The 18143-nt window shown below is 40.2% G+C and overlaps 1 protein-coding gene across 2 annotated transcripts in view; it reads left to right on the top strand.

The window, feature by feature from the left end:
- pik3cb (phosphatidylinositol-4,5-bisphosphate 3-kinase, catalytic subunit beta) overlaps positions 1–18143 on the top strand; it is a 47356-nt gene that overhangs the window by 19097 nt on the left and 10116 nt on the right. For both annotated transcript variants that reach the window (XM_019861496.1, XM_019861497.1), the window contains exons 3-8: positions 10052–10247; positions 10399–10627; positions 13153–13373; positions 14916–15095; positions 15607–15774; positions 17909–17998. In XM_019861496.1, coding sequence (XP_019717055.1) covers positions 10089–10247; positions 10399–10627; positions 13153–13373; positions 14916–15095; positions 15607–15774; positions 17909–17998 — 1047 coding nt within the window. In that variant the 5' untranslated portion in view covers positions 10052–10088. The remainder of the gene's footprint in view (positions 1–10051; positions 10248–10398; positions 10628–13152; positions 13374–14915; positions 15096–15606; positions 15775–17908; positions 17999–18143) is intronic.

Raw genomic sequence — 18143 nt, 5'->3', positions numbered from 1 at the left:
CCAGACTTCAGGCAGTCATTAACGTCCAAGTAATGTAAATACAGTGAAGACATCAAAAGATGAATAACAGACAATAGATTAACATTTCCTCTTAGATGTCTGTGTATTTACATTATGCTTCCGATACAAACCCCCCCTTTTTTTTTCCGTGTGGGGTGGCGGGCAGTAGAGAGGCATGTGACCGAGCTATTACACTGATGATTCGAACAATAAACAGCAATGAATATCTCCACTCACTTTCTGATATGGGGTAGAGATGAAACTCTAACAAGGCGATGTTAATGTTAAATTTGCGGAAAGGTGACATCTGCTCATAATCCCAAAACACACAAGATCATTAGGAGGTTAAGTTACAGTTTTGGCTTGCATGGCTACTTTTGGGACAGGTTCATTAGTTAGCCTTCATGTTAAACGGGATGATTGCAGCAGTACAACTTGATCTACATCGAGCAAAACTTTTTGTCTGCCAATTTTAAAGGAGGAGCAGCATCCCCCTGATTGGGAGATCACGTCATGCAGTAAGATAATGAGCCAAACCACTCATTAAGGTAAAATATAGTACAGGTTTTCGACTGACAGTCAATTTCAAGTCAATCTCCAGAAGTGGCATGTGTGAATGCTGCAGTGAAATTCTGGTAAAGCATCACAAAAGAAGAATGTCAGTGTGGGGATGTCAGCTGGTCACAAGCTGGATTCAGTCATTACAAACTGTACACAAAGTATTTGCAATAAAATATTAAGTCTTGTTCACTTTAGTCTATTTTTAATCTTTGTGTTCTGATCCCTGTGCACCAAATGTTCAGGCGTTTTGTCAGATTGAAATTTAAAGCCCTGGGAATAAAAGCCCAATTTTTCTCAGTCTTCGGCGAAAATGAAGGAATTGTCTTTACTGGTCTAATATTTTTGGAGGCTAGTGTATATATGTCCCGAATGCATGTATTGCATAAAGAAAAAAAAAATTCTAAATATTGGCCGATCTGATCCAGGCAATCTGATCGGTGTTGAAGCTAATATTTCTTAGCGTCCTAACTGGTGCCATGATGTGCCTTCCCTTAAATTCATTGCTTTTATGAAGATGTAAGAAATGGTGTCTACGTAAACTATGTGGAATGAATTCAAACTGCTTTTAACTGTTTTAATATGTGAATTTAATTGAAACAAATTACAGTTGACCCCCTGCATACTCCCAGTTCAGATTTCATTTTATTTTTTTCCCAATGCTGCTATAATTATTCTTGAGGAAACAATTGAGAAAGAGATTGTCTCGTGAATGAAATATATCACCTGCTACTAATAAATGTAAACCTCAATGATAGATTTACCGGTAAATGTTTTCCAAGAAAACAGATTCCTGTTTGCAGAAAGAAACTGTTGTGTCAAATGCCAAACTAAATTGTTATCAGCCTCCATCCAAAGCGTTAGGACCGCTTCGGTCCTTGTGCTTGCTGTCTGTTATCACTGAATTAAATAGTCACACTTAATATTGTCACTATGGCAAGTAGGACATTGGCGATAATTTGCTATTAATTTCATACTTTTGATCAGCCATTTGAGTTATGATTTAGCAGAGGACATTTATTGCCTCTTGTTTTTCCAGCCTCAAATTGACAAGACTATCTTTTGTGTGTGAATTTGCTCCTCGCTCTCATGTGTCATTTCGATTTGAATAATGACCTTCCGTATGACGAGTGTTTGAAGGGCCATTAGCTTTTCACAGTGTTGTGTTTGATGTGTATATTCTACAACTCATCGTATTTCTGTCGCGTTGGCTGCAGCATAAACTATGATGTTAATAATAATTGACAGAGCTTCTGTTGAAAATCAGGTTGTTTACATGTGCCTGTGACTCTATTGGTTGTGAGTTTGTGTGTGCTGTAAGGTCCTGAATGTGGGTGTAAGCCACCCGAGGCCGTTGAAATCTACACTGCAAAATACAGGAGGTCATGTGAGTGTAAATAGTTTTTGTGGGGGGACTGGGGTGAGGTGGGGCCGTGTGATTGCCATGTGACCCCTTTGCCCCCTCGAGCCAGCTCTGTGTGTGTGTGTGTGTGTGTGTGTGTGTGTGTGCTGTAAGGTCCTGAATGTGGGTGTAAGCCACCCGAGGCCGTTGAAATCTACACTGCAAAATACAGGAGGTCATGTGAGTGTAAATAGTTTTTGTGGGGGGACTGGGGTGAGGTGGGGCCGTGTGATTGCCATGTGACCCCTTTGCCCCCTCGAGCCAGCTCTGTGTGTGTGTGTGTGTGTGTGTGTGTGTGTGGGTGGGTGTGTGTGTGTGTGTGTGTGTGTGTGTGTGTGTGTGTGTGTGTGTGTGTGTGTGTGTGTGTCTGAGGCCAAGCTGGTTGGATTTTGTGTGTCCGTGTTTGTGTCCGAGAGAGAAACGTTGTAAGGAGGGGTAGATGGGTGAGGCAAGGGCAACACAAGGGCAGTGTTTGTGCAGGGCACGGGACTGTCCTCGCTGGCACGCATGTTCACATACACACACTTGCTAAAAACAGAGCCTTATTGTGGACGCTCTTCCCAGTTTGGTCCACCCATTACAGTTACTTCATTGTGTTACATATTCAAACTGTGGCTTTTCTCTCATCTCTCTTTCTCATCTGTCACACATCAATCTCTGCAGAATTGAAATTGAATTTTCGCCTTGAGGGATGAAACATTCATTTAAAAATGTCTCTCACATCCTTTCGCTCTATTTTTAATGTCGTTGTTACCGTCATGTATTGCATAAAGAAAAAAAAAATTCTAAATATTGGCCGATCTGATCCAGGCAATCTGATCGGTGTTGAAGCTAATATTTCTTAGCGTCCTAACTGGTGCCATGATGTGCCTTCCCTTAAATTCATTGCTTTTATGAAGATGTAAGAAATGGTGTCTACGTAAACTATGTGGAATGAATTCAAACTGCTTTTAACTGTTTTAATATGTGAATTTAATTGAAACAAATTACAGTTGACCCCCTGCATACTCCCAGTTCAGATTTCATTTTATTTTTTTCCCAATGCTGCTATAATTATTCTTGAGGAAACAATTGAGAAAGAGATTGTCTCGTGAATGAAATATATCACCTGCTACTAATAAATGTAAACCTCAATGATAGATTTACCGGTAAATGTTTTCCAAGAAAACAGATTCCTGTTTGCAGAAAGAAACTGTTGTGTCAAATGCCAAACTAAATTGTTATCAGCCTCCATCCAAAGCGTTAGGACCGCTTCGGTCCTTGTGCTTGCTGTCTGTTATCACTGAATTAAATAGTCACACTTAATATTGTCACTATGGCAAGTAGGACATTGGCGATAATTTGCTATTAATTTCATACTTTTGATCAGCCATTTGAGTTATGATTTAGCAGAGGACATTTATTGCCTCTTGTTTTTCCAGCCTCAAATTGACAAGACTATCTTTTGTGTGTGAATTTGCTCCTCGCTCTCATGTGTCATTTCGATTTGAATAATGACCTTCCGTATGACGAGTGTTTGAAGGGCCATTAGCTTTTCACAGTGTTGTGTTTGATGTGTATATTCTACAACTCATCGTATTTCTGTCGCGTTGGCTGCAGCATAAACTATGATGTTAATAATAATTGACAGAGCTTCTGTTGAAAATCAGGTTGTTTACATGTGCCTGTGACTCTATTGGTTGTGAGTTTGTGTGTGCTGTAAGGTCCTGAATGTGGGTGTAAGCCACCCGAGGCCGTTGAAATCTACACTGCAAAATACAGGAGGTCATGTGAGTGTAAATAGTTTTTGTGGGGGGACTGGGGTGAGGTGGGGCCGTGTGATTGCCATGTGCCCCCTTTGCCCCCTCGAGCCAGCTCTGTGTGTGTGTGTGTGTGTGTGTGTGTGTGTGTGTGTGTGTGTGTGTGTGTGTGTGTGTGTGTGTGTGTGTGTGTGTGTGTGTGTGTCTGAGGCCAAGCTGGTTGGATTTTGTGTGTCCGTGTTTGTGTCCGAGAGAGAAACGTTGTAAGGAGGGGTAGATGGGTGAGGCAAGGGCAACACAAGGGCAGTGTTTGTGCAGGGCACGGGACTGTCCTCGCTGGCACGCATGTTCACATACACACACTTGCTAAAAACAGAGCCTTATTGTGGACGCTCTTCCCAGTTTGGTCCACCCATTACAGTTACTTCATTGTGTTACATATTCAAACTGTGGCTTTTCTCTCATCTCTCTTTCTCATCTGTCACACATCAATCTCTGCAGAATTGAAATTGAATTTTCGCCTTGAGGGATGAAACATTCATTTAAAAATGTCTCTCACATCCTTTCGCTCTATTTTTAATGTCGTTGTTACCGTAACATCTACCCTCACATTCATGTTGATCTCACAGTAGCAGCGTAACAAGTGGCCGCCATCTGGGTGGGGTTCTCTACAAACAATGGAATGAGCACTCAAAACACCTGTAAAATCTTCTGTCAGAAAGAAAATTATTGGGAAAAACAATTGATGACTGCAGTTCATTCCCCATTCTACTGCCTACACTGTTTTTCACTTCTCATGTTGGAGTTGCATTTTTTTAAGTCGAATTTTCATTTAGGGAAGTGACGCAGTTTGAAACATCACAGATATTTTTAGTTAAAATCTGTCAGCTAATCAAAGAAGCCATTCCCTGAATCCCAGATACAACTAATGAATTGATTATAGCTGTGCACATCTTCACAATGATGCCGAAGTTGACAGAAAATGTTGCTTGTAATGCAACTCAAATTCTTATTTAAGTGTTGAAATGTTTTTTTGTTTTGTTTTGTTTTTTTACTTGAGTGCTCACTCTTTGGTGCTCAGTTACCAAGAGCTCCAAAATGACACAATGGAGTAGATACAATGGAGTCGACCACAACATTCAACAAACTCTCACTAACAAATGGATGAATAAACTGTTTATTCAGAGGACAACGCTGGAAGATTTTTTTTTTAATTGTCATTGTGATACTTGAAGAAGGAATTCAATTTACACACTGTTGTATATTTTGTTGCGCACCATATTGATAGATCATTCACCTGCATGCACGCAAGGAGAGATACAACTGTGCCCCTGAGCGGATTGTCTGATTCATTTTCTTTCTTTCTTGCTATGTTTTACTTTTTTTTAGAATCATCTAAAACACACAGTAAGCTGTGAAATTCGGATGTCACTATCAGTTAAGTAGTCAACACATTTGATAATATGGATTTGGGGACAAAGTGTATTTCTGTATTGGCACACTGTATGCACTTGGCTCAAAGATATCTGGATCACACATCATATTACACCAACCATCTCCGGTGACACAGAGGCACACACCCACACTCAGGAAGGAAGCAGCGACACCAGACAGGAAGTGAGTGACAAATAACAGCCGGTGAAAAAGTCCCGATAAGTCATTCATAAAGAAATGATGAGAGCTGAATCACAGGCCTGGCATGTGTTTCATTTTTTTTTTTCTCAGTCGTGTGTTACATACCTCAACATTTACATACGTTCATCCATTGCTTTACAAATATATATAAGTCGAGATCACAAATAATAATTTTAACTGAAGTAAAAAAATCACTTAGGCCTCTCGCTCCTATAGGTCCTTATTGAAACTCAAACTTCTTGACTGACACAAGACCATTTTCTGTCTTTCGTTTATTTTTTTTTTGTTCTGTTTTGAAAGAAATGCAGGACCACTGAATGAAACAAATAAATCAGGTCTTATTTTTAGCTGACACTAATATCCCATGGGGAAGTGGTGCTGTTAAACTTGTCAACCACAAGGAGTAAGAAAATAGTCAGAATATGAATATTCAGGAAAGTTTATTGAGGAAGAGAGCAAATATAATTTTCTTTGTTGGCACACTGACACCCTAAAACAAACTGCTTGAAAGTAACAGCCAAAATCGTTCAAGACAGCTAATTTAAAGCATCAACATACAGTCCTGTTATTTGTGACACCCTGATGAAAGACTCCCTGACAGATTGTAACAGTCTGTATTGGGACGAAGTTTGTGTCTGAATGACATTAGGACATCTAATGGTCTGGCACTATATCAGCTGAGTTGAAAATTAATGAAGTTAGGCAGTCATGAATAGAAAGGGAACCCTCATAGATCTATACCACACACACTAACTAATGGTTTTAACGTTATCCCACAACAGAATGACAAAAACAAAATACTCAAGACACATTGTGTAATCATTCACAACTAAATACACAAAAACACACACACACTTGTTGTCAAGGGAGTATGTTGAAGTGATGCATTCTTACTGTTCCCAGATCTCTGTAGTTCAGGGAGGAGCTAAGTTTAACCCAGGTTCTTTGTGGAAGTTAGTGAGAGCCTTCACGGCATCGGTTTGATTTTTTTCTCAAGCTAACATACGATGGAGGTCTTGTCTAGCTTGACAATCAATATTTCTATGAGTTGTAAAGCAGTGACGTACACGCCAGCATTTTTGCACCTTCAGTTCTTTTTATATTTTCTTTGCAAATCATCTAGTTTCCATTTATTTTTTAAGGTCAAGTGAGAAGTAAACTTGGCCAACCATCTTTTGAGTAACACCATAAATAAATAAAACTATTTCAAGCACACTTTCGTGAGGGTTTTTTGTTTTGTTTTGATTCTTTTTTTTTTTAACAAACGCAACCCACCCGTCATAGTTAGACCCATAGCAACTCGCTTAACAACAAAAATGTTTTTGTTCTGCAATCACGTCATTTACAGAATGCCAATTCGCCAGTCAGCCATTGTAATGCATATATATATATATTATATATAGGTTTTTTTGGGGGGGGGGCTATTCTTGGCATGGATCTGTCCCTATCATCATTGAACTACAGGGGTTTTCTTTATTGGGACCAATGGTTGCTTGTCATTGTTCCAGTCAGTCAGTCACATTTTTTTTTTTTGAGCAACATTGGAGGTATCTTCATCGCACATGCCGTCAACATGACCTCTGCAGAGCCTTCTGTTTTTCACATTCCACCTACACTCAGTCACACGTGCACACACAGTCGCACTTTGCTGACACAAGCAGCCGCAATATTGCCAGTATGTTTGTCATCGCTCATTTACGGGAGAGTGCCTTGTTTGTTGTCAGGTGAATCAGTTGTTGTGAAGTTATATTGAACACACTATGGAAGAAGTGTGTCACAAGACACTTTATTACTGTTTACGCACACAAACACACTGCTTTGGTGATATTTCTTCAGCAATTGCGTACACAAATGCAGACCAGGACACAGGTCAAGTCGCAGTTATTTCTTTAGCCCTAAATCACAAAATCGCTTTTTGAGGGCTTTACAGGCCCACAGTTGACAAATAGTAAAATCCACTGAGGTCATGGAAAAACTCAAAAACCCCATACAGACAAAAAAAAGAAGAAAAAACCTTGAGAAGGAACCACAGATGGGGGGAATTATCCACATCATCTCTGCAACATCTTCTATTCATACTAGCATCAACTTCCAGTTTTGTTTTGTTGGGGCTCAGCAGTTAGCGGCCCTAGGTTGATACCTGCAGATGGCCATTTCCCACTGCTCTCCTTTTTTGGCACTAGTTTAAATAAGTATTGGAAATTATCAGAAAGATATATTTTGTATTCATATCCCCAAGTATTTTTTTCAACAGTTTATTAACTCGTGCTTTCAGAAATCAAATCTATATTCTTCACTGTGTAACTGTGAAAACCAATAACTTCGACCTTTTTAGCAGACCTCAGTCTTTCTGCCATCGCATTCTCACTTGTGTGGGTGTATGCATGCACCCATGTGTATATGAGACAGAGAGGCACAGAGTGTGGTGGCATCACAGCATGAGCAGACACCCATCAAGCTGTCTTGTGTGAAACTGTCATTCATGAAGCCTATAATTAACAAGCCCAGACGTACGCATGCACATCTTGTTCAAGTGTCCTTTTGTTTTGTGGAAAAATCACTCAGACCATGTTTCTTTTCGTCTGTGTAATCCTGCACTCTAAGAAAATTAAAAAGTCTGTTTATTTTTCCTGTTTCCAACTGGCTTAACACAATCGATGATTGGGACTTTCAGGTTGTTTCATCCAAAACTAGAACCTAGCGTAGTCTTGTGTGTGTTTTATCTGTTTTATTTACTTGATTATCTATGACCATGATCCCACGCGGAGACCCTCTAGAGCAGGGGTCCCCAACCGCCGGTCCGCGGACCGGTACCGGTCCGCAGGGCATTTGGTACCGGGCCGCACAGAAAGAACTTGCCTTATTTCTGTTTTATTTATTTCGGAACACGAAAGATGTTTTATTTTGAAAAATTACCGGATTCTCTTTTACATCCGTCTGTGTCACGCTTGACTCACGTCAAGCCACACTTCTCGGTCACGTGACCAATGACGCTTAAAAACAAAACACTAAAGCCCGCAAAATGAGTAAAAATGCTGCTTGGAGATCACAAATGACAGCGGCCTTAAAAGTACGTTCGAAACAACTGGATCAAAGTTATGGCTGAATACTCTGAGATCGCCACAATAGCACTGTTGCTATTTCCGACATCCTACCTGTGTGAAGTGGGGAGTTTCTGCAGCAACGGCGACTAAAACAAAATTACGAAGTAGACTGGACATAAACCACACACTTGAGGTGTCATTGTCTCCTATTACCCCGAGATGGTACTGTCTGATTGCAGAAAATCAAGCTCGGGGCTGTGGTGAGTCGTCATTTTCATGCACTTTGAATTTGCGTTGTATCGTATTTTGAAGGCATTAAACATTACCAGAGCGATAAGAGTGTTGCGACCAGATTAGACGCTACTTGTGTTTATTATTATATTTCGAAAACACCACAGTTTTCATGCAGCTCATACCATATTATTTTGTTGTATTAATTCGCCACACCTTAAATGCCGGTCCCTGAAAATATTGTCTGACTTTAACCGGTCCGTGGGGCAAAAAAGGTTGGGGACCCCTGCTCTAGAGAGGTTCACTGAGCAATCGACTGTTGGAACAACACACAAGCACACACTTTACATTATCTCCATTTGTACAGTTGATAATGGCAAGTGGTTCCAAGCGCACAGCAGATATTGCACCATCTTCAGACACGTGGCATAACAGCAGCTCATCTGCTGGTAGATCAAGCACTTAGCTTGGAGAGGAAAGAACATTAGAGGCAATCAGGCCTGTCATTTCCAATGGGCTGATTGAGCCGAAATGGTCCTGTGGCGAAGTTAATGTGCAGGACCATCTGAGGGCAAGCTAATGAGGAAAAGAGCAGGTGGAAGTGGTGTGGTTGAAGAAGCACAAATTGAGAGCAGTAGGATGTCCACTTGGTGCAACTCAGTAGAAACTCCTTGAATTTGAGTTCCCGCATCCACATGTGACTGGGTTTATATTTTCTCATAGGTTTTAATCTCAACCCTAAAGCATCATTTGGTGGCCTCTAAAATTTGAACACAGTTCATCTGTGAAAGATTTTGTTCCCCCATCCACCCACCAATAATTGTTTTTACTGCTTTGTGACATGGCGTGTGCCTCTGTGTTATATGCCAAACATTTAAAGTACCTGTATAGTGTGTGTATGCATCATCTGTCCATGATTGTAGATATTTTACGTGGTGTTTGCCTGTGTTGTCTGCATGAGGACTAGTTTCGAATGTGGTAAGGGCTGGCTGACCTGTTTTGTTTGCTTAGTGGACATTCCGCTGTGCACTGGCCATATCCCAAGTTAAATCCACCAGCTTCCGTGGGTGCACTGGAGCATTGAATTATTGTGCCTTGGCGTTTTGTTGTTGTTAACGAAAGACATCTTCCAAACTTACTCTCCGGCTATAGCAAACAAGAAGAATCTTAAGGAGCAGTTGTTTGATGTTTGTAGAATGATTCTGAGCCATGTTTACTCTGATTACATTTGCAACATTGTGTTTGAAATGCCACTTGTTCCTGAACTACTTAATTGAGGTGACTACCAGTATTTATCAATAGTTCTGCCCAAATAATAACTTTATTTGTTCCTGATATGACATTTGAACCTTTTTTGTTTTTTAATACCTCACAAAAATTAGGTTTGAACACACATACGGGCAAAAAGAATAAACACACATCTTTCTTTGACTGCTCTCCAGGTCCTTATGGTTGAGGTGGTGTGTGGTGCCCCTTGCCATGCCTCCAGCCATGACAGACCTCCTGGACATATGGGCAGACCACTCGCCCTTGGCTGGCCATGCCCCGGACCAAATCACGGTGGACTTCCTCCTTCCCACCGGTATCTACATTCAAATGGACGTTCCTCGCGAGGCGACCTTTCAACATATCAAACTGGTAAGAAGAGCTTGTTTGTCTTCACACAATCATTATTAAACCAGTCTTGGATGTGATGTGTTGTAGAATTTTGTCTCCCTTGTTTTGTGTCCTAAAGTTAGAAAAAGACAAGATCGCCCAGTTCTCAGTTCATTCTTCCTCTTCCCTGTAGCTCTTATGGAAACAAGCTCAGACATTCCCATTGTTTCCTGCCTTGGGCGAGATGGAAAGCCACATGTTCGAGTGTGTCAACCAGACTGCCGTACACGAAGAACTGGAAGATGAAACCCGGAGACTTTGTGACGTTCGTCCCTTCTTACCGGTACTCAAGTTGGTGACCCGCAACTGCAGCCAAGCAGAACGGCTGCTGGATTCAAAAATAGGCATACTTATTGGCAAGGGTAAGACATCTTTACTAAATTCAAGCTCTCACACAGATCACTCTATGTCTGATTTAAAATAATTAAGTCACTTTAGAGTTCATAGTTCATAAATCAGTCCCAGATCACCAAATGCCTTGAGCACTTCCTCCCCTGTGGCACTGCCACAGAAATTAGCACACTTATCTATCAGCCAGCAGTCCCGTCTGTAGCTTTCTCCAATCAGGGGCCCTTCTAAAGCAAAGCGCTGTTGTTGCATGTCTGCTCAAGATAATGCTTCCCCAAGTATAAATGTACTATGATCAGGGCGACTCAGTACTCCAGCAGCAAAAATTTGCAACCCACATCTACATAGAGTAGAAGATTAAAAATACACTTTTTGAACACAGAGGGAAGCTAAGTAGTTGGTGCGTACATGGTTATGGGCATCGTACCCTAGCATCATGGGAGACGTAGTTGGATTGTGGCAACCTACATCGTGGTTGAACAAATTTGTCAATGGCCTGCTTAATGGGTTGGATAATACGCCTTTGTTTGTATGAAATTTGTGAATACGTTTATACAAGTGAAACTTATATTCACTGTGGGGAAAACAGAACAGTCTTTATGATGCTCTTTGCTCCCCAATATTCTTTTAACATACCCCTGAGACCTCACAGACCAGGTGCATTCATACTGAGATTAGATTACACATAGGTGGACTCTATCATCATCTCATTTAAGTCTACATGGGATCATTACGAAATCATCAGGGAACTTCTGAAGTGTGTTGGCTGCACTGACAGTCAAGAGTTCGAATAATATTGCATGCCCCACTTTACAGTTTTTTTTTCCCCATTTCTAAAAAAAAAGTTAAAAATATATGAATTTCGTTCCATTTCACGATTGTGTCCCACTTGGTGTTGATTCTTCACAAAAAGATTGTTTTTAATTATTTGGTTTTTTTTATCTTTGTTTGAAGCCTAAAATGTGGCAATAGGACAAAAGGATCAATTCACAAGATACAAGAAATGGACATTGTTTTGTTAATGTTTTCTGTACTTGGAAATTGTTTAAAAAAGGGGCAAAAAAAACACTTTTACTACTGTATGTCAGTCTAGTGTAAAAGTAGGTGAGGTGGAGCAGAAACATTCCATCAAAGCAAGGCGTAATTCGGAAGTTAAATGGCTTTAAATATCAGCGTGTTGTTTTCATTAGGAAGGGAGTATTGTGCTGAACCTCTTTAGTAAAATGGAGTGATCAAGTGCTCAACAGAGAGCAGGGTGAGAAGGTTTAATCACCCAAGCAGCACCTCTGGCATTTAGCTCCAGCACATTTTGGAGGCTATTGTTTCAGTAAAATAATGAGAGACTGAGTTTGTAATTCTAACTTTTGTTCATCTTATTGTACAATAAGGGCCAAAGAGGTGTTTGTGGCTCTAAAATTACTCATTTGTGATATGGTGAAGTTGAAGCGAAAAGTATAAAATGATCACATGCAAATAAAAAATGAAAAAGAAGTTAATTGGCATGAACCAGGGGAAATATACTCCATCTATTAATTGATTTACCGTATTTTGGGCACTACAAGGCGGTTCGGCGTATAAGGTGCACCTTCAATATATGGCCTATTTTAAAACAGTTTTCATATATAGGGTGCACCGCATTATAAGGCGCATAGAATAGAAGCTATAATAATGGATGCAGTTGCGTTATGCATCCACTAGATGGAGCTACGCTATAGGAATACAATACAACAATACAATACAGCTTTATTTATAAAAAGCGCATCGGATTATAAGGCGCACTGTCGGCTTTTGAGAACATTGAATGCTTTTAGGTGCGTCTTACTGTGCGGAAAATACGGTACATTCTGGATGCTATGTATGATAAGTTTTGTGAGAGGTCAGAATGAATAAAATCACATGCAGTATGTCTGTAGAGAGCATTTGTTCTCTGCGTGCTTCTTGCTCTCTATAGTTCGACAGCAGAGGCTCTCTTCTGCTCCGGTGCCATCTAAGGAATCAAATCAGACATGGGCATTCTATGGCCTGCGGGCGACGTCCACCCCATCCATAGCCTGAAACAGGACCTCGTGAGGTCAAATTCAAAGTACAAAATAAAATAAGCCTTTGAAAGCGTCTCTCCACCTGCCACCATAGGGACTAATACAGAGGATTATTTAGTGTGCTTGCATATGTGCACGTGTATGTATGTTGAGCAACTAAACAAGAGCAGTATGTTGGAAGGCAATATCTTACCAGTAAGTCCTCATCTTAGTTTCTTTATGGTGAAGGGAAAAGGGAGATTTAGCTCGATAATCATTTGAGAGTCTCACTGAGGAGTGTCCAATATGAATCAGCAGTTGGTGCTCAAAATGGAGAAAATTTGATGCACACTGGACAATAGATAAATTGCAACTGTTTATGCAATGTGTATGTACCGTAATTTAAATTTTATATGACTTCATGTAATGTACAGGCTTGTGCTAGTGCTTACCAATTGTACTTTTTTAGAAGCATTTTTGTATGGTAAGTGCAAATTCTTTTGTTCCACATTCTCAACTAGGCCTTCATGAACTTGACGGCATGAATGACCAGGAAGTAAAGGACTTTCGCAGTAAAATGTCTCGCATCAGTGAAGAGAGAATGCAACGTCTCCAGATGATGACGTGGACAGAGTGGCTGCGTGCATGTTTTTCCCCACAGCTTGAGCCAAGGATCATCAATGATGGACTCAATGACCGCTCAGCTCACTTAAAAGTCATCATCCACGTTGACCAATCTCAGGTAAGAACTTTGTGAGTGCAAGTCATGTTTCAGAATTTTGTGTGAGTATATTAAGTGACAACACTGTTTTAGTTAATGTTTAAACTGAACATCCATTTATTCGTTCTCTATTCCGCTAGCATTGCCGCTAAACCGGAACCTATTCGAGCTGGCTTGCCAGTCAATCGCAGAACAGATATAGACAAAACAACTTGTCACACACTCATTCACACTAGACAGAGTCAGCCAATCAGAGCTCTCACTGAGACAGACAGCCACCCACATTCATACCTATGGCCAATCGCGTCTTCATGCCCGCTAAATCAATAAGTGGGTAAATATGTCGGAAAATGTTGTGTGGCATAACGAGGCACACTAATGAGGAAAAAAGAACAAGGACGGAAAACAGACAGCTTTTTTGTTTCCTCTTTTTGGCATGTGTTTGTTTGTTCCGAGACAATACCATCTAGTGTCAACCAGTCAGCAGACCGCAACATGCCGTCACCAGCAGATCGTCCTTCATCCTAATATCAGATTAAAAGAAGAAAAATAACCATGACTGCACCATGAGACAACAAATGATGCAAAAGGGAGATCGTTTGTTTATTTATTTTTGCCAAAAATCAACACAGCAGCTTTTTCTGCTCGATGTCATCATATGACTGCAAACTGAGAAAAACGTGCAAGTCATGTGACAAGGCTAAATGGGTCAGAACTCGCATCATAATTATACCTCACAGAATTTGACAGGGAGCTCAGTGGACTGAAACCCTGCCTGTGGTCCATGATTTCATTTCCTTCAGCATTTCACTTATTGTTACTTGCTTTATCCTTTCTTTCGACACATTCAATTTTTCTTAACTCAAGCCTTTGTTCATTACAGTATTCTCTTTCAGGCGCTCAAGTGAAAATTGTCAGGAAGTCTTTATTTGGAAAGCCAGTCACAATAAGTTATATGTTCAGGAAGTGTGGTATTGTTATGAAGTGAGCACGGTCATTGTTCATTGGTGAGCCTTCCTTGAGTGATTTCATGAGGCTTGTTTAGTTGTTAGCCATGCCCATGTACCCTCTGGTCTCTCTTTATGTTGCCGTCGTCATTTAATCGTGTGGTATGTGAGGCATTATCCCCAATACTATTTTGTTAATTGATGCAATTCTATCACCAGGAAATTATAATTCCATCTCAGGAATCGGGTCAGTACTGAGCTATAATTAGAATACAACAGTAAGCCTCCCTGTTTCATTCAAAACATATTGAGCCATCTGGCTGAGTTAAGTCTCCAATACACACACACACACACACACACGCACACACACACACACACACACACACACACACACTTGTCATAAGGTGTGTGTAAAGTCAATGACCTAACGTTCAACTTTATAGTCCAGTTTGTAGTATAGTGTTTGTGTGTCGTGCCTTCAGTAGTTCATTTTTAGTTTGTATATCACTGCATGCAAAATATTACATATTATGTCAGAATGTACATTATACTGTAGAACTACAAGTTGCTTGTTGTTGCAATGATAAATACAATCATTTTTTTTTTCTTCCTAAAGGATTCTGCCAGTGTGAAAGTGCCTGCATCCTGCAATGCTGCCGAGCTGATGGAACTGGCTGTACGGAAGTGGTTGACCACTCATGGGCATGAGGAGGAGGCATGGAGAGGACAGTATGTACTTAGAGTCAGCCATTGCATGGAGTTTCTCTGTGGAGACCATGCTCTCTGTGAATACAAGGTCAGTGAGTGCATTTTATATTTTTGTAGGTTTGAGAGAAAATTTTATGTAGTACAGTGTAAATGTACTTAAATGTGTAAAGTACTTACGAAATTAATTGGTTCTGGAAGAAATTTCTTCAGTAGAACATTTTGTAAGTAGAGACGCTTTTTTGCATGTAAATGCCCTAAAGAAAGTAAAACAGCGGTACAATTTGAGAGATTTCAAACTTGCATACTTAAATAAAGGAGAAATACAAAGTGAATGGTGAATGTATATCCATATGATTGTCTTATGGCTGATGTTTGATGTTTTTCTTTTGTGTTTTTTTATTATTTTTTTGTTGATGAGGATTGGATTTCTGCTTATTACATCTAAGTACGCAGGACTTTTTCATTATGTGTCAGATATATTATTAGCCTTACTCCATTGTCAGTTGTCATTTAAAAAAAATATATATATATTATAATAATAATAATTATAAATAAATAAACAAAATATTGAAATTGCACTTGTCCTTTCTTGTGTGTAGTATATACGCACTTGCATGCAGGCGAAGGAATCCCCACACCTTACCCTGGTTTCCTCCAGCACAGTCAAGGCCATGTTTGAAAAGGAAATTTGTGCTATTGGAGCAGTAATCAATCGCAAGTCCTCCAACCCACCTTTGCCGCTACCTCCTAAAAGAAGGATTCCCATGGTGAGCCAATGAGTCAATGCTTCACTCTCATGTAGCTAAAAAAAAAATTATCAGATGTTTTTCTTTTTTCTTCTTCAAAAATATTCATTGTTAGTGCAGCATTGGTAGTGTAGTGATTCACCGAGGAGCCTTTCACACAGCTGACGTAGGCTCTATTTCCATTTGATGCCCCATTGAGTCCAACCTTCTCCCAATATATTCACTCTCTTTCCTCTGGACATGTTCAAACCATCTCAGTCTGGCCTCTCTGACTTTCTCTCCAAAACCTCTAACATGAGTTGTCCCTCTGATGTACTCATTCCTGATCCTATCCAACCTGGTCGCTCCCAAAGAGAACCTCAACATCTTCATCTCTGCTACCTCCAGCTCTGCTTCCTCTTTTCTTCAGTGGCACTGTCTCAAGTCCAAACAGCATGGCTGGTCTCAACGCAGTTTTATACACCTTGCCTTTCATCTTAGCTGAAACTCTTCTATCGCACATCACACCTAACACTTTTCTCCAGCCGTTCCAGCCTGCCTGTACACACTTCATCACCTCTTTTCCACACTCTCCATTGCTCTGGAGAGTTGACCCCAAGTACTTAAAATCCTCCACCTTCTTTATCTCTTCTCCCTGTAACTTACCGTAACTCTTGTACTTGGGTCCCTCTCATTCACACACATGTACTGCATCTTGCTGCGACTGATATATACCGTCATATGTTATATGTTTTGCATCGTTTTTATATTAGAAAACAAGGTTGTGATGCGTCCACAGTATTTCTGCTGGCTGCTTGAGATTTTCTTCCCAGATCCCCAAATATCCTTCTTTTTTCAGTATTCCTTCCCACCTCGACAACATTGCCAGTTACAAATGCACTTAAGATTCCCCACACCATAATACTCCTACCATTATATTTCACTGTAGGATATACTAGGCAAAGAAGTGGATACAGTTGTTCCCAAAATGTATGAAGCACTTGCTTGGAACATGGCACAGGCTAAAAAGCCACACAAAGAAGGGCGTTTGTCAAAAAGAATAAGAATAAGAAAACCTTCATTCATCTCACAATGGAGAAATTCCCAATATACAGTACAGCAGCAAAGTTATGAAAGGAAGAAAGTTGAAGAACGAAAAGTATGGGAGCTGCTGTAAAGGCAGCCACTCTCAAAACATGCAAAAGAGAGCTCGGGAGTCAGGGCAGAGGATGTAGGCAATTTGTGTGCCCATATGTACAGTGTGTCATGGCTCTTTGCAATAACCTAGTATACAAGTTATGCACACATAATTACTCTGTTCAAACGAACCAGTGTTTATACAGCCGTGTCCTAGTCCTTGTTTTGTGTGACTTTGCATGTTTAATCACTTTGTTAATACATCTCTGTGTTCTCCCTTTTGTAAATTAGTCCTGTCACTCAATCCTTTAATCAGTATCAGCCAATTCTAAACCAAATCTGAAAAGACATATAAAAACGTCTTTGGGAGTGAATGAGTTAAAAAAAAAAATTCTATTCGTTTTTTATCACTTATCCTGTTCAGGGTAAGAGGTGGGCTGGAATCTATCCCAGCTGTCTTTGGGCCACTGAGTCAATCACTGAGTACCACACATCACACTAACATTCACACACGTGGGAAAATTAGGGTCCTCACTTAACCTAACAAGTATTTTGGGGGAATGTCGAGGAAACCTGAGTACCCAGAGGCAACCTTTGCAAACACAAAAGTCAAAGATTCAGATGCAAAACCAATATAAGTTTTTCTCCCCACCCCAATTAGATACTTCATCTTCATACCCTCCTGACAACACATCAACAACTTTCTCGGGTATTCAAGTAAAAAGTGTGTTTTCAGTTAGCAGACAGCCGATGTAGCTTTAAATAAATGTTAAAAAAAACAACCCCCCCCCCCCCCCCCCCCACACACACACACACACTTGTTATGGCAGTTGTGGAAATATAACGTATTGTACATTGAGTTGCAAACCCGGTTCACTTGATATTTAACATAATTAGCTTCCAGTATGACCCCGCCACCACAACATACAGCCCGCCACTCCCATACACACAATATGTACGTACTATGGATGAATGTATGCATATACTATAGGACAGTATGTTGTGATGCTGTATTCATTGTATTTCTCTGTTTCTACAGCAAGCACAGACTTGTGTGTGGGACGTGCCAAGCCCCTTTAAGATAGTTCTATTGAAAGGCAGCAAGGTGAATGCAGAGGAGACTGCTAAGGTAAACTATTTTTTTTTTAAACACACATCTATCACAGTAATTTACATTGTCAATACCTGCAAAAAACTTAATAACAATGAAGTTAAAAATGCAATGGTTTTATGCTTGTGTACATTGACACAATTAAATTCACATTGGAACTTAC

Source organism: Hippocampus comes, unplaced genomic scaffold (assembly GCF_001891065.2).
Source record: "Hippocampus comes isolate QL1 unplaced genomic scaffold, H_comes_QL1_v1.1 scaffold122, whole genome shotgun sequence".
NCBI classification, from domain to species: Eukaryota; Metazoa; Chordata; class Actinopteri; order Syngnathiformes; family Syngnathidae; genus Hippocampus; species Hippocampus comes.
Note: the sequence above shows the minus strand (reverse complement) of the source record. Positions and strands in the feature narration are given on the sequence as shown.